At 39.3% G+C, this 16,520-nt stretch overlaps 2 protein-coding genes across 2 annotated transcripts; both read right to left on the reverse strand.

Moving 5' to 3' along the window:
• Positions 1 to 7,566: 7,566 nt before the first annotated feature.
• LOC140858636 (putative pentatricopeptide repeat-containing protein At3g05240) lies at positions 7,567 to 8,775 on the reverse strand. Its single transcript, XM_073259943.1, has 5 exons — positions 8,672 to 8,775; positions 8,520 to 8,613; positions 8,131 to 8,219; positions 7,901 to 8,030; positions 7,567 to 7,677 (listed from the first exon to the last, which is right to left on the reverse strand). The coding sequence occupies exons 1-5, from the start codon at positions 8,773 to 8,775 to the stop codon at positions 7,567 to 7,569; spliced, it is 528 nt and encodes a 175-aa protein (XP_073116044.1).
• A 201-nt stretch (positions 8,776 to 8,976) lies between these two features.
• On the reverse strand, positions 8,977 to 10,576 carry LOC105047757 (molybdate transporter 2). The gene has a single exon (XM_010926823.4). It carries the CDS (start codon positions 10,192 to 10,194, stop codon positions 9,034 to 9,036), a length of 1,161 nt encoding a protein of 386 aa, XP_010925125.2. The 5' UTR covers positions 10,195 to 10,576; the 3' UTR covers positions 8,977 to 9,033.
• Between the last annotated feature and the right edge of the window lie 5,944 nt (positions 10,577 to 16,520).

A 16,520-nucleotide genomic window follows, 5' to 3' on the forward strand; every position in this document is an offset into this window, starting at 1 on the left:
TCGGGCTCTACAGGGGTCTTGTAAATTAGCCCCACTTCAGAGTCGTCAAAATCTTCTCAAGGGTCTGGTAAGTTAGCCCTCACGAGTGACGTTGTATGCCTACAGCGATATTGTGCCTACGGCATCTAGCACTTCTCGTCTTTACATGAGAGACATTGTGTACCAGCAGCGAGCTTGTGCCTGCGACATCTTGTGCTCTCGACAGCCTTCTGAAGGTCTGATTAGTTATCCCTCCAAAAATTTCTTAAAGATCTTCCTCCGCTTCTCGAACGACTCGGACTCTACAGGGGTCTGGTAAGTTAGCCCCGCCTCGGAGTCATCTTGGTCTTGAGTTGTAGATCTGCACACAAAAGATGAGAAAACTTGCCAAACCAGCTCTAATTGGGCCTTTAGATTTGTTAGTCAGATCATACTTTTGGAGGTAAATAGACTGTTGTTACCCATTTGAGCTAGTTTGCTTCTCTTTGGTTTGCTCAGATTTACCTTCTGGTGATGTTAACTTTTGAGGTTAGTTTTTTGAAGATCGTCTCATAGGTCTCACCTTATTTTTATGGTTTTAGTTTGATCTTCACTTTAATTTAAATGCTTAAAGATCTGTTGTTTAAAAGGAATGACAAAGAATAATAGATAAGGTTCAAAAGCTTTTTACCATGATAATTGTGAGCACTGTTTGGAAACTTTTTGGATTTTGCTTGACTTCTATTGTTTACCTCAGTTTGGGCTTGTTTTTAACTTCGGATTAGCCTGATTTTTACCTCAGATCTGCATACTTAGATCTTGAATTTGCATATTTTACCTCGAATCTACATGCTTTTACCTCAAATTTAAAGGATTTATCTCAGATTCGAAGGATTTATCTCGGATTTGCATGCTTTTACCTCGGATTTAAAGGATTTACCTCGAATTTGAAAGATTTTACCTTGGAGTTAAAGAATTTATCTCGGATTTGAAGGATTTTACCTCAGATTTGAAGGATTTACCTCAAATTTGAAAGATTTTATCTTGGATTTGTATGCTTTTACCTCGAATTTGAAAAATTTATCTCAAATTTAAAGAATTTTATCTCAAATTTGAAGGATTTACTTCAGATTTGAAGGATTTTACCACGAATTTGAAGGATTTACCTCGAATTTGAAAGATTTTATCTCAGTTTTGAAGGATTTTATCTCGAATCTAAAGAATTTATCTCGAATTTGAAGGATTTTATCTCGGATTTGAAAGATTTTATCTCGAATTTGAAGAATTTTTTTAGCTCGGATTGGTTGGATCAGTCTTGACCTGAGCATCAAACCCATTTGATACTGATCCGACCTTGGATGGCCATGTTCCACCATCTCCATGCATTCCTATGCTTCCCTTTTGACTTAGAATGTTATGGGTTCACGTTCGGTATGTGCTCCACTACTTTTTCCTGCAGGTTGTCCACCTAGGCCATAATAAATGAACATAACGTACCTTGGAGCCCCTCATGTGTAGCCATGGCACAATCGTAGGTCAGACCTCGGTTGTGGATAATTTTCATGCCAAAGCGTGTGAGCAGAGGGCGTCACACGTAAATAACTTTGGATCTACCACCCCCTTAAGCCTCGAATCCGACCAATTTTACCTCAAAGGAACCCTTTACGGCCTTGAATGTTTAGGACGATAAAATCCTCGAAGCTCGATAGGGTCCATAAGAGGAGCAGTCAGAAAATTCGAATGGAGGTTGGGAGCTCGGACAGGAACCAAAAGCTCGGACCGAGGGAGCCGGAGCTTGGATGGAGGCCAAGAGCTCGGAGGGAGCCAGAGATCGAATGGAGGCTAGGGAGCATAGAGCCGAGCTTGCAGATGGCTGACGAGTATGAGGGGATGAATCTGTAGGAAGAGCAGAACAAGAAAGCTCACCTTGAAATTCGATTAGAGATCGGGAGCTTGGATGCTTGGAGAAAGCTCGAAGCGGTGCGAGCTCGAAGGAAGAAGCTCGAAGCGACGCAAGCTCTGAGGAAGAGCACTTGTGGCCAGCCTAGGGTGTGATGGTGGCCAAGAAGCCAGATTCGGTGAGTGTGCCACCGCAGGAGATGCTAGAGGCACTGTCAAGAGAGGTACCGGTTGTGCCGCTGAAAGGAGTGCGGGAATAGTTTGGACTGTCTGAATGGTGGCCATCAAAATCTGGACCTGCTGGAAGAGCAGGTCAAAATGATCTGCCATGACCTGTGCTAGTTGGGTTGGTGGAGGGCCTCCATCGCTGGTGGGTGCGTCCTTGGTGCATAGCTTTCTTCAGCATCGATGATGATTCGAGAGACGGTAGATCATCTCGATCGTTTGGTGGTGATTTTTATTGATTGCATGTTGCGAAAAGTAGCCCTTCCTTTATCTATTGCTGCTTAAATCGATCAAGATCGGATAACAGACACCTGATCTTCATGCAGGGATGCTGGCACTGGAGTGACCTGCAAAATAAGCCTCAAATCGGAGGTTGTGGCTCCGACGGAGACTCTCCAATACTCAAGTTAAAAAAATAAAGAACAAAGAAGCAGCAACGAATTCTCTGAGAGAAATTTGATTTGACTTACTTGGGCTTGCAGAGCTCTAATTATTTATATAGAATGATGTTGGACAGTTGGATTGTTAGCTGCGAGATCGCATGATCTCGAGATTGTCGGACTGTTGAAATTACCATAGTGGGTGAGATAATTTAGCCCTTAATTACTCTCGTGAGATAAGGAGAAACTGTTACACCAAATCTTATCTATTTAGAATGGACAGCTATTGTACACAATGAAGGAATAAGTCGGTTGAGGCAGCTCATGCACAAATTGGACTTCACGGACACCTCAGCTCAGTAGGAAGATGGACTCATCGACTCATACGGCAGTCAGCGATCATGTTGACGATCCGAGAGCCTAAAATTTTTTGTGATGTAGTGCCGATCCGAGGTGCCCACGGTAACCACTGTAACACCATCCATGATGAGCCGATAGTTAATATTTCATCTTCACCTGTAGATCAGGTAAAATCTTCCATTCTCCTGAAAGATACATGGGTATGCTGAAAGAGACTGTAGAGAAAACGTTTCTTGTGGGAGATGGAGGTCATAGTGATGATCTTAGTACTTTTGACTAGACGATGTCTGATATCGATTTCGAAAAATGGTTAGATGCAATGAAATCAGAAATTGATTCAATGCACTTGAATCAGGTATGGATCTTAATGGATCCACCTGAGAAAATTATTTTCATTGGATGTAAATGGATCTACAAAAGAAAAATAGATGCCGATGGTAAGATAGAGACCTATAAAGCAAGACTGGTGGCGAAAGGTTATAGTTAACGCGAAGGCATTGACTATTATGATACTTTTTCACCTATAGCTATGCTAAAATCCATTCATACATTGCTTGCTGTTGCAGCTTATTATGATTACGAAATCTGACAGATAGATGTGAAAACTGCTTTCCTGAATGGATATCTTAAGGAAGATATCTATATAGAACAGCTTTTGGATTTCACATCTGGTGATGTGATCATCGAGTCTGCAAGCTGTAAAAATTCATCTATGGACTAAAGCAGGCTTCTCAGAGCTGGAATATTCATTTTGATGATGCGATCAAATCGTTTGGTTTCATAAAAAATGAAGAGGAATCTTATGTTTATAAAAGGATCAGTGGGAGCGCGCTTATTTTTCTCATACTGTACATGGATGATATCCTCCTTATTGTGAATGATATTTTCATGCTGACCTCGATCAAAACTTGATTGTTTAAGAAATTCTCCATGAAAAATCTAGGAGAAACGTCCTATATCCTTGGGATAAAGAACTATAGAAATAGATCTAGAAAGATGCTTGGTCTCTCACAAAAGCTGTATATAAAGAAAATGCTGAAGCGATTCAGCATGAAAAACTTCAAAAGAGATTTACTGCCCCTTAGGTATGGTATTCGACTATTCAAGATGATATATCCTACCACTTCTGAAGAGATCGAGCGCATGAGTAGAATCTCTTATGTTTCGATAATAGGGAGCCTCATGTATGTCTACTATGTATTCGATCCGATATTGTCTTTGCTGCGAGTGTCACAAGTAGATATCAATTGAATCCAGATGAGGAGCACTGGATAGCTATGAAAAATATCCTTAAGTACTTACGAAGGACTAAGAATTTGTTCATGATTTTTAGAGGAACACCTGAATTGCAGATTGTAAATTATACAGATTCAAACTTTATATCAGATCCTGATGATAGAAAGTCTACATCGGGGTATATATTCGTTTGCAATGATGGTGCAGTCAGCTGAAAGTATTCCAAGCAGAGCATCATCGCAGATTTGACCACAGAGGCTGAGTCTGTTACCGCTTCAGATGCTGCAAAAGAAGGCTTTCGATTCAAAAAATTTATCGCGAAACTCGATATAATGACATCAGATGCCATACCACTGTATTACGACAACAATGAAACCATCACACTTGCTAAGGAGCCCCGATCTCATAAAAAATTCAAATACATTAAGAGATGATTTTATATCATACGCGACTGCCTTGAGAAGCAATATATCGAGATATAAAGATTAGACTTCACGGATAACGTAATAGATCCACTGACAAAGTAGTTGAACCAATCCAAAATGAAAGCTCACCTTGAGAAGATGGAGCTTAGATTAGTGACTACTTGGTTTTAGTCTAAATGGAAGATTGTTAGATGTATGTCCTAAAAGCTAATTGTTGGCTGACACATTGTTCTTTCTATGATATAAATTTATACTTAAACTATTGATTTAATCAATAAAAGATAAGTTTTCTTTTTTCATTCAAGTGTTATGTATCCTTGAATCGTCCTTGAAATTGATGTTACGATATATGTTTTCAACTGTTGAGAATTAGAAGCATGTATGATCGATTTCTAAATTATTTTCGATCATAGGATAATCATAGGGATGATGATCCATCCAGATAGACCGACGCATACTTCACTTTCTTCAAAGTAGATGAGTCTCTAGTCTATGGTATAGAAATACTGAGCGACAAATGTGGATAGTTGTTAGAGAACAACTAGTAAAGAGCGTGACCATACGAGAGATCACATAGATTTCTATCCAATCGTCAGTAATCATCTCAATACTGTAGGTGTGATTAGTCCTTTAACCTGTAATGTCACAGTTGTTCACAGTAAGACTGCGGTAGTTTGACTACACATAAGTATTCACTCAATTATGAGTTTTTTTTTTATGAATGTTGACTGCAGTTGGTTGAGCTGTGGGACCAAGGTGTGCATCTAAATAGGATTTATCGATCTTGATAGAGATGAGCAGTCCTATGAGATTTTAGAAGCCGAGTCCACAAGTCTATGGCCATAGCAGTGTGATTAATGAAAAAGAATTTTTATTTGAAATCACTATTGGACTTGAGCTGTTCGAATCTATCATATGACTACTGATGAGATTTAATGATTTATCTATGACTTGCTATCTAATCGAAACTCACGATAGAGAGACTGTATTACACATTAACTACACTCATAGGTTCTATTTCGATTCTACAGAGTTGCTACTAAATATTGCTACACGTCACTGGTGGATTGTGAGAGCTCAATATGTTATGCCTCACTATTAGACAGAATTGAGCCTATGGGGTCACTATTAAAGAGAAAAAAATTGAATTAATTAAAATTAAACTTATGAAGTACTAATTTATATGGATTTAGAGAAATCCTATTTGATTCATGTTAATCTTGGTAGCACATAGGTAAATCCAATTCTTCTTATGGTTGGTTTGCTTATATGATAAGCTTTAGCCAATTCATACACTTGATTTGAACCTACTTGAATTTGATTTAATGACCTCCAATAATTGGATGCTTAATTTATGGCTCGAATTAAATCAAGAAAGAATTTCTTGATTTTATTCATCTTGATTTGATCAAGAACCCTTGAAGTGAATTTATGAAACTATATGGGCTGATCTGAGAGCATTTAATCAGATCCCATATGATGGGATGCGTAGCATTGGGTGTGGGCGTGGGTCAAAGATGGCTGGCGCTCCTTTTACTTGGTCCAAGAGGTTTTAAGTTAGGACTTGTAATATAATTAGGAAAAGGGACCCTAATTTGATTAGGATACCCTTATGTTGTCTATTTAAAAGATCCTAACCCTACCTCTCAAAAGATCACATATTTTCTTATCCTTGCCACCACCCTTACTGTGCCCAACACATCCTCTCCTCTTCCTCTCTCTAGCCCATGCCCTCTCTCTCTAGGCATCCTCTCTTGGATCTAGGAGAGAGGTGGGCAGCATCCTTTTCCTTGGTCAAGGGTTGGTGCCCAATTTTTTGATTTCTTCTCCTTCCTCTCAAGTTTGTTGGGAGTTTGTTACAACTACTTCTTGATAGTAGTTCTTCTTGATTAGTTGAGAGATCAAGAAAGGATCTTGACTTTTTCAAGAATCAAGAAAGTAAGATAAAAAAGGGTTCAAAGGTTAATACCTATCCAGGCTTGATTCAAGCCTATTCAGACTTTGAGTTCTAGTGAATTGTATCAAGAAGAGCTATCCAGATCGGCTCTGTGATACCATAGAAGCAGAACACTTGTGCTGCTGATTCAGAACCTGCTCAATACCAGATCTAGGGATTGAATTGAATTCAACCTCTATTACAGGTTTAAAGCAGAGGAAAACGATTCAGATATGTGAATTGATCACAGATTTTTGTTTATTCATCCTAAAATCAGTTTATGTTAATTTTAGATATGAAATAGATCCATAGATACTTTCATACAATGAATGGATTTTAGATTAAAATTATTTTAATCTGATTTTTTACTGCGTTTTAGATTTAGAAAAAAATTTGAAATCTACATGTACTAGCATCTGCAGAAATCCAACACTAAAGACAAATTGTAACACTAGGTTGGGTTTTTATTTGCTTCATCTAATGAAGAAGTTTCCTTTGTAGTAAACTGTGTTTAATAACAAGGAAAATGCCATATATGCGAACATATACTGAACATACCTTGATCCAGACCAGGTTTACAAAGCTGATGGATGATGCTTTACAAAGCATAGCATGATTCACAAACGGTCTGCTACATCTGATGTGTAAGGCTATCAAGCACCAAATAAATCAAATCATATTGGAGTAATTTATCTCCATGACAAAGAACTCGTGGACAACACCATTCACTTCAATCAAAGTGCATCCAGGGGTCTTCTCCATTCTCATACTTCGTCTCACGTCATTCCATCTAGCTGCTTCAACATATAAATTAGAAACGAGCACATGTGCTCCCTCATCATTGGATGCTACCTTGATTATGGCTGTGTGCAATTTTTCACTCCAAGCTTTATCTCATTACGGCCCCAGCACGAAGCAAGAAGCGATCCCCAGATATCACAGAGTCAGTGAGTCACGTGCTATATTGATGTATTCTTGGCAAAATCACTTGCTTCATCCAGGTCCGCTTCATAGGTCTTTAGTACATCCATAGTGTTCCACTTCAGGCGCAATACCATATAAGCTACACATGGAATATAATTAAAATATCCTTCGTGAACCATGCCTGAATGGTTACATGCATAAAGAACACCCAGAAGATAAGGTATCAGGCTTTTGTCCCTATCTTCTGCATTTGATCAAAGGGATATATTGCTTCTCTTCCATGTCCGTGAGTTGCAAAACCACCAACTGTTGCATTCCAAGAAAAGGCATCTTTCTGAGGCATTCCATGAAAATTTGTGATGTAATTTCAATGGAACCACATTCAGGCAAACATCTTTTCTCCCATTATTTTCTTCTATATAAACATGAACCTAACTGCCTTGATTCCAAGCCCCAAGCTGGAAACAAGCAGACAATACGCTAAGCAAGGTAGCTTCATTTGGTTCAACATTTGCGATTGAGCATTGTCTCTTCAAAGAGGCTCAAGGTTTTCTTACAGCGAGTCTCTTGAACATAGCCAGATATTCTAGCTGTCCACGAGAAAGCATTCCTTTCAGGCATTTTCCTAGAGATGGCTTCTGCTTTGCAAGATCTCGACATTCAGCATCCATGTTATCGAAAGCATGTCTAACAGAAACGTTGCAAGAATCATGCAATCCTCAATCTAAGTATGGAGAAGCTTAATTCCCTTGCTAAAGATCGATCACCCAACTGAGTATATGCTGACAAAGCACTTACAATTGTTATCTCATCTGGCTTCACTTCAGAGCATGCCTTTTCTTGGAACATAGTTAAGGCGTCTTTGTAGCGTCCGTTCTGATCCAAGCCACCAACCAAGCATTCCAGGTTACAGTATTTTTCACAGGCACCCTCTTAAAAGACCTCAGCAGCATTTAGCATACTTCCGCACTCTGCATACAGGTTTATTATAGAGACCGACATCCAAATCGCTTCTCTCCCAGTTTTTCAGCAATCTGAGATTGGAGCAAAACGTCCTCGATCCATCAAGAGCGGGCAACCGCCCGTACGCTGAAAGCAGGCTCATGATCGTGACCTGATTTGGCCCAACGCGCTCACTTCATCAAAGAAGAGAAAAGACCCGTCCCACCGATTTACTTGAGCATTGCCAGACAATATCGACGTCCAAGAGACCACATCTCTTCGCGGCATTCCATCAAAAGCCTCTCCTGCAATTGTGATCTTTCCACAGCTGTCTCACGGATTTATAAGCGCAGTCATGACAAACACGCAAAATTCTACCATCAAACCATATATGAACCGTTTCACCTGTTTCCACAGCATTGAGGTGAGCCCAAGCTCTCGTTACAAGAGCAAATGCGCAAACGTCAGGAGAAAACCCCCTTCGAGGCATCAAGATGGCGCGTCTCTGGAAGCATGGTGACGGGTGTAGCCTCTGATTATGGAGCTTCCCGAAAAAGAGGTTCGGCTAATGAATTTGATCGAATATACGACCGTCCGCAATACATGCGCTAATTACAGATGTCCCACCCAGGTCCAGTGGACCAGGTGGGATAGAATAGAATAGAATGGAAATAAGATGGTATGGACATAATGATAGAAAGACCAAGCCTTTTCTTTTATTCTTCCTGACGCAATATTAAAAAACAGACTAGACCCCAGCTTGCTCCCCGATCGGAGCACCACGATTTGCGAGAAGGAGAGAGTAGCAGTCGAGCTCCCTCAGCCTGAGGAGAAGGTAGAGCACAATCCCGCAGCCGAACCCGAGCGCGGCGCTGGACCCCGTCAGGGAGACGGCCGCGCAGACGAGCATGACGAAGGACTCCTCCTTGGTGCCCATGTCCCTCGACGCCATGGCCAGCTCGATCCCGGAGAAGAGCAGCAGCACCCCGAGGATCCCGATGGGGAACTGGCCCAGGATCCTGACGAAGGAGCTCCCGAATGCCAGCCCCAGCGCCAGCTTCCCCACCGCCAGGAACAGGACCGACGCCCCGCTCCGCCCGCCGAACCGGTACTGCCCGGCCAGCCCGCCGGCGCCGTGGCAGACGGGCATCGCCCCGAACCAGCAACCCACCAGATTCATCAGCCCCACGCTCACCGACACCGCCGCCGCCGACACCTGCCGGTCCGGGAAGAGGTCGGCGGAGAGCTTGCACACGGCGATCACCGAGTTGAGCACCGAGAGGGGGATCTGCGGGATCGCCGCCCGCAAGAATCCCACCTTCCAGTCGTCCCACGTCATCCTCACGATCTGGAGCTTCGAAGGCCCGAATCTGAGGTCTCCGATGATGGATGGGTCTCGAACGAAGCAGAGGACCAGCCCTAACAAGAATAGCAATAGCGCGGCGGGGATCCTCGAGGAAGGGATGCATGACCTCCTCCGGCAGCGGCCATGAGGGCGATGGGAGGAGCCGTGAGGAGGGGATTCGAATTGCCCTTGTCGATGCCGGTCCTCGTCGTTCTCGCCGGAGCCGGTGACGAGGATGACGAAGAGGAGGGTGGAGAGGGCAAGGACGAGGCCGTCGAGTCCGAGCCAGGGGCGGGGGCCGCCGGACTTGGCGGCGGCGAAGTCCTGGTCGTAGCGGATGTATTTGATGGCGGAGAAGGCGAAGGAGAGGCCCTGGGAGAGCTGGACCCCGCGGACGACGGGGACGGGGATGAAGCGGTAGAGAAAGGACATGAGGCCAGTGGCGCCGAGGAGGAAGAGGACGGCGGCGGTGGAGAGACCGGCGGCCATGATCTCCGGGATGGAGAGGGGTGTGGATTCGGAGATGGCGACGGCGGCGATGGACTTCATTGGCTGGACGGGCATGGGGATGCCGAAGAGGAGGCCGGTGGTGGCGTTGTAGAGGGCGGTGAAGACGAGCGTGGTGCCGAGGTCGAGGCCGTTGACGAGGCAGAGGGCGAGCACGATGGGTATGTAGGTGCCGAGGTCCCCCACGGAGCCGCCGAGCTCCGCCCACACCGTCGTTTTCAGCCGGAAGCTGGAGGCAAGGGCGGAGGGGAAGGAGAGGGATCGATCGCCGCCGCTGTGTCTGAGGAGTAGAGGAGTACCTGCTGCGTTGCTCTTGCTCTTCCGCTGTGCAGGCCATCGATGGACGGGGTGGGGGCAGATGAGCCGATAGGTGTACCGATTGGAGAGAGAGAGAGAATGAACTCATTGGTATCCTGATTGGGGAGAGAGAGTGAGAAGTCGGGTTCGGATCCTCGCCGTTCATCATCTATTTTTTTAATCGGACGGTTTCTAAAGCCGCATAAGCTGAAGGTGAAGAAAAAAATTTTTTTTCTTTTAAATTTCCTGCCTCCTCATCTATATTCCCTCTTCATATCCGCGTCTGGGTCCTAATAGCTTGGAGAGGAATGTGTTAGATACTCGCGATGAGTGTTGCTGCAAGCCTTCGGATTGAAACTTCGATGATCAGCTCCCGATCGTGAAGTGCGGTGGACTGCTAGAGTTTTTCCTTTTTAAAGGATCTGTAAATATAATTCATTCTCATCAAAGATTTTTCAACAGAAATCTTTTGATATCTAAATCAATCAAAATTTAGAACAGTAGAAGAGAGGAGAGTGAGAGAGAGATTTTGCTTCCTTTTTTTTTCCTTACCCGAGAGCTCTTTTCTTCTCCCTTTTATAGAGGGGTAGTAGTGTGACGTCATTTGCAAATTCAGTAATAGGGCTGGAAAGTCAGATCTCACTGGTGGAAAGATTGTAGGTGTCTATTTTGCTAATAATTACAGGCACATGATTTATAGTATCAGTTGCATACGTTATATGCATGCATTAGGTGCGATAAATCAGCCAACATATGTGATGTCACGCCTCCGATCCGAAATTGTGAATCAAGGATCATGGCTACCGCGCATACTCATAGAAAACTCTTTCCATAAGCATGTAAGGCATCTTATCATGCTATCTTAAAACAACAGCAGAATAATTAGTCAATAATTCAAATCTAAAATATAACGACCTAAATTTCTTCTTTAATATCTCAATAAATTCAACAATGATTCATAGACCTTACATCAAATTTAATAAGACTTTCAACCTAAATTAAAAATATGAAGATTCTGCTTCTGATCACTCTTCCATTCATATCTTGTATCATCTTAATTCCTCAACATCTGTAAAAACAGTAAAATAGGAGGTAATGAGCTAGACAGCCCAGTAATCAATGATCACTTTTCAACAGATTTCATCAGGTATTTAAGTAAATAATCATTTATAGAAAATAAGCATATAGAGTTCATCAATTCGAAATCAATTTCAATTATGCAACATAATTCATGCTAAATTTATTTTTTTTTCAAAAATTCAAGTTTCTTTTCAATTTCAATTTCTTTCGTTCTTAAATTCTTTTCGTCAACCATGAGCTATGACCATATTTTTCCTGTGGTAGGGTCATAACACCGCGTATCTTCTTGCGGTGAGCTGCGAATCATCTGGCAGCAAAGTCCTTCGAACCGTTGGCCTCTCTGACAGTTTGTCGCTGGTCTCTCTGGCGATATGAACCTCAGGACAAATCAATTGCCAACGTATATGCCCCTATTGGCAGGTCCTTTACATAGTCAGGTTGTCAATTCATATTGTTTTATATCAGAATTCTTCATAAATCATATTTTATATTCTAATTTCAATAATAAAATATATAATCATGTAGTATCGAAATCAATCAATATAATGCATCATGAAATCAATATGTTCAATCATGCTTCATCATAACATTTCAAATAAGATATTTTCATAACAAAATACCATTCATCCAATTCATGCGTCATTTCACAAATCATGTCAGAAAAATATATATAATTTGCCGATAAATCTAAAAAAAGTGAAACATTACTTACCTGAACGCATTCCAATAAATCCATATAATTCTATAATTTTTTTCCAAAAATTCTGTTCGTAGATCATATCGTGATATCCCATGATCAAACATCCACAATCCTATACAGAATCAATTTTAATAATTAGAAAGAATACGAATACATATTTCAACGGTTTAGATTGGGTCCGATCATCTAATTTCATCTAATCAAAATCTAATTAGGACCTAAACGATCCAAAGTTTGACTATCAGATCAAATCGGATTCGAAGTGATAGGATCGAGGTTTCTTCATCGATTTCATAAAATCAAGTAGAGAGAGACAATTAGAGGAGAGAGAATTCATTAGGTACAATTCGAATTGATCAGGTGACACAATCCAACATTACGATTGGTCCAATATCTCGATTGGTGAAATCAACATGATCAAATCAAGTCATGGCTAGATCGAAATCATGGATGATCAAATCTAAAGATTCATGGTCTGATTAAGATGGGTGCCAGTACGTTGTCTGACAATCATGGATCAGGTTCTTCATTAGAATCAAATCAGACTATTAAAAAAAATTTCTTCATTCACTAACCTTTTTAGAGAGAGAATCAATCAAGAGAGAGAATATTTTAGAGAAAAAAATTTTAGAGAGAGAAAATACTAGTTCAGGCTGAAAAAAGCGAGGGAAGAGAGAGAAACTCTCTTTCTCATATTTTATTATTTATATCATTATTTATTAATTAATTCATTTTATTTTTCTTTCTTCTTTTCTTTTTTTTTTTTCTTTTTCTTCATGGAAGAGAGAGGCGACAAAATCCTATTTATTATTATTATATTATTATTATATTATTTTTTTTTTTTTTTTTTTTCTTTTTCCTTTTTCTTTTCTTTTTCTTTTTCTTTTCTTTTCCTTCTTTTTCTTTTCTTTTTCTTTTCTTTTCCTTCTTCTTTTCTTTTTCTTTTCCTTCCTTCTTCCCATGGGTTCCTTTGGGCCGAAACAGGGGATCTCATAATCTCCTGTTGGCTGGCCGGCCGGCGGTGCAACCGGCGTGGGACGGCTGTCGGCAGGAGGGGGGACGACTCGACGATAAGAGGAGGGCCAAACCGGTGGTCGGCGATGACCACCGGCATCGGAAATCAAAGAAAAATGGGCAAAAATAAAGGTTCTTCCGCAAAAAATCCGGTGACTCCGATCGTCGGCGAGCGTGCACACCGGCACGGAAAGGAAAAGAGAGAAGAGAGGAAGGGGAGGAGGCTTACCTCCGACACCGGCAGGCTTTTTCGACGAGCAATTGGACGGGCACAGGGACGGATCTCCGTGAGAATTTTTCGGCGATCTCTGTCGTTTTGCCCCAGATTTCTCGATGAGAGGGAGAGAGGAGGGTTCTCCTCCTTAAATAAAGCCGGAGGGAGTTCTTTTCCGACTCCGATTGGGAGCCGGCGAGAGGAGGAAGAAGACTCCCTTCGGGAGTCTTCTCCTCTATTTTTCTTCTTTTTTTTTTTTAATTTGGGCTTTGGTGGGCTGAGTTTGTTACATGGACTGGGCCATCACATTCTTCCCCTCTAAAAGAAATTTCATCCTCAAATTTTTCTTGCTTGAGTCTTCATAGTTTCTTACTTGAATCTCATCCATGAATATTTTAATATTCTAATTCTTGATATAAAATTTATTCTTAAATTATTTCATAAGGAAAAAGTCAATACATCAAATATTGATCTGAAACAGAACCATCCATTTTCTTATTTATCAAGATCAACATCTCAAAGATTTTTAATATTTCAAGATTTTGAAATTATGATCTCATTTTCTGTAAAAATTAATGTTCAATATCTCATGACTCAAATTAAAATCAAATCTATCTCCTGTGAATAGAAGAAGTCAATGTCTCTATTCTTGCATAAGAACTTCATTCATCATCATCATTCATTTTTTTTTTAAATATTATCCACTCTTAATTTAACCCATCATAAGATAAGAAAAACATACTTATGTGAATCATATGATGACATCTCAAATCAATCAAAATTTAAAAATATTTTTTTTATTCGTACTTTCAAAGATTGAAGATTTATCATTTCAATCTCATTCTCAAATTTTTGATATTTTAATTCTCGATACAACTTCATCATTAAGTCATTTCATAAAGATCAATATCACCATTGTTGATTGAATCAATATCACTATTTCTAGTCATCGAAATTTTCTTACTCAAATCCTTAAACTCTTAAATATTCTAATTCTTGAAGCAATTTTTATCATTAAGTCATTCCATAATAAAAATCAATAACTCAAAAATTGATCTAAATCAAAACATATTTTTCTTATAATCAAAATCAATATCTCTATTCTAAGTAAGTATATCAATTTTCTTTATCTAAAAATTAACAACTCTTAATTAATCGATTCATTATCAAATTAATTTATAAATAACTTCAATCCATCTTTTGTAGAATAATCGTCAATATCAATAGATAATCTCAATCTTTTTCATTCAGTCAGAAAAATAATAATGATAAAAAAATTCAAACTTCAAATTTTATTATATCCTGGAGATAATATTTGAGTATAAATAATCTAAGATCGAAATCATTATTCGATAAATAATCTCAAATTCTTCCTAATAAATAGAGAATTATAAATTTAATTCTAGGATAGAAAAAATTTATTTCTAAATATTCTAATCAAAAATCAAAGGTCCACTCATCCTAGAATTAGGATGCTAATTATTTTTGTAGCATAGTAGGTGGAAGCACTACTTTTAAAAAAAAAATCACATTAGGATATCTAAAATAATTAAAATTTTAAAATATTATTCTTTCTAATATCAATAAATTTTTTGTATCAAACTATATCATCTATCATAATTTTTTTAACTCAAAAGGTCAACATTCCTGACTTACTCAAAGTAATCCAGATTACCATGCTTCCACTGCGCACTCTGATCTAACAATCAAAATTTCTTAGCTTCACCAAAAAAATTTTGATCAAATTATTTCTTTACCTTATCAATAGAAAAGATCTAAAATTTTAAATTTCAATTGAAGTCAAAGATTAACTTTCGATTCTCATTCATACTTTTACTGGTGTACAATAATCTTGATTAACCCTTGAGTCCAACATCATATTTAAATCATCACATAGATTTACTATAATCAATATAAATCAAATCTTAATTCTCATATCAATTCAATTCGATAATTTTCAAACCAAAAATCTTTATAAGTCAAATTAATGAAAAAAATCCTTTGATGCTCCATCAAATTTGGTCATAATCAGAATATATAAGAATTTCAAATCATTATTTTTTTTTCTAAAATTTCTATCATCAGGATCTTCAATATCTATCAAATATCCTTTCATAACAATCATACAAGCTTCAAAAAATTAAATCTCCATTTAATAGTAGATTCAATTAGGGACCTCGTTACCAAAAGCAAAAGAACTCCATATCAATTTCTAAATCTAAAATTTCTAAATTGTAAATTCATATGGGTCCCTTAATCTGAAATAAATATAAATCAGATCTTTTATCTTAATATGAAGATATCAATTTTTATTAAGAACCTCAACAATAATATCAGAAAATCTCTTGATCAACTTAGATACGAAATCTTTAAATTGAAATTTCATACACATCATGTAGTCTCCAAGAGACATAATAAGATCTATTATCTAGATCTAAGGATGATGATTAAAGATTCCAGTACGATGAATATTCTACAACCTCATAATCGATTTCATCAATAAGAAATAGGTTTCTTTGCAATATCCTCAAATATGCATTCATCCTAATATGCCACTTTATATATAATCCACATACCAAATTTAATTTCGATAAATATTCCAATCAAGCATCATAAAAGATTTTTCTTAATCCATCCTGGAACAACATTTTATCATCAAATATTTATCTTGTCAATAATAGTCAACTTCTCAACTAAAAGTAATATCATAGTGTTATTCTCACATCGAATTTGAACTTACGATTCACTTGAATAACCAATGATCAAATTAATAACCATAATGCATAATAAAATTTTATGTCAATCCTTTTGTGATTACTTTCTGTTGGTATAAAATACCCTCCAGCCGAAGTTCGTGATGGGAGTGACTTTCCAGGGATCCAACTGACTTTCGACCTCCGACAACATTTCTTCAAACCTCCCGGCGGTCGAGCCTCCGCCGCACTCCCAAGTTTTGCCGACGGATCGGACCCCGCCAGCGTCGACCGGATTCTTCACGACGTCCGGACTCCTACGGGAGCTGGACCTCGCCCACGACTTCACCTGCAGACTCCATCCGGACTCCTACGGGAGCTGGAC

The sequence above is a fragment of the Elaeis guineensis genome, chromosome 6 (assembly GCF_000442705.2).
Source record: "Elaeis guineensis isolate ETL-2024a chromosome 6, EG11, whole genome shotgun sequence".
Taxonomy (NCBI): domain Eukaryota; kingdom Viridiplantae; phylum Streptophyta; class Magnoliopsida; order Arecales; family Arecaceae; genus Elaeis; species Elaeis guineensis.

Coding starts and splice junctions, on each gene's coding strand:
- LOC140858636 (XM_073259943.1), bottom strand. CDS start 8,775: ATGCCTCGAAGGGGGTTTTCTCCTGACGTTTGCGCATTTGCTCTTGTA. Junction 8,220..8,519: donor TATTGTCTGGCAATGCTCAA/GTAAATCGGTGG, acceptor GGCTTGGATCAG/AACGGACGCTACAAAGACGC. Junction 8,031..8,130: donor ATAACAATTGTAAGTGCTTT/GTCAGCATATAC, acceptor CGTTTCTGTTAG/ACATGCTTTCGATAACATGG.
- LOC105047757 (XM_010926823.4), bottom strand. CDS start 10,194: ATGCCCGTCCAGCCAATGAAGTCCATCGCCGCCGTCGCCATCTCCGAA.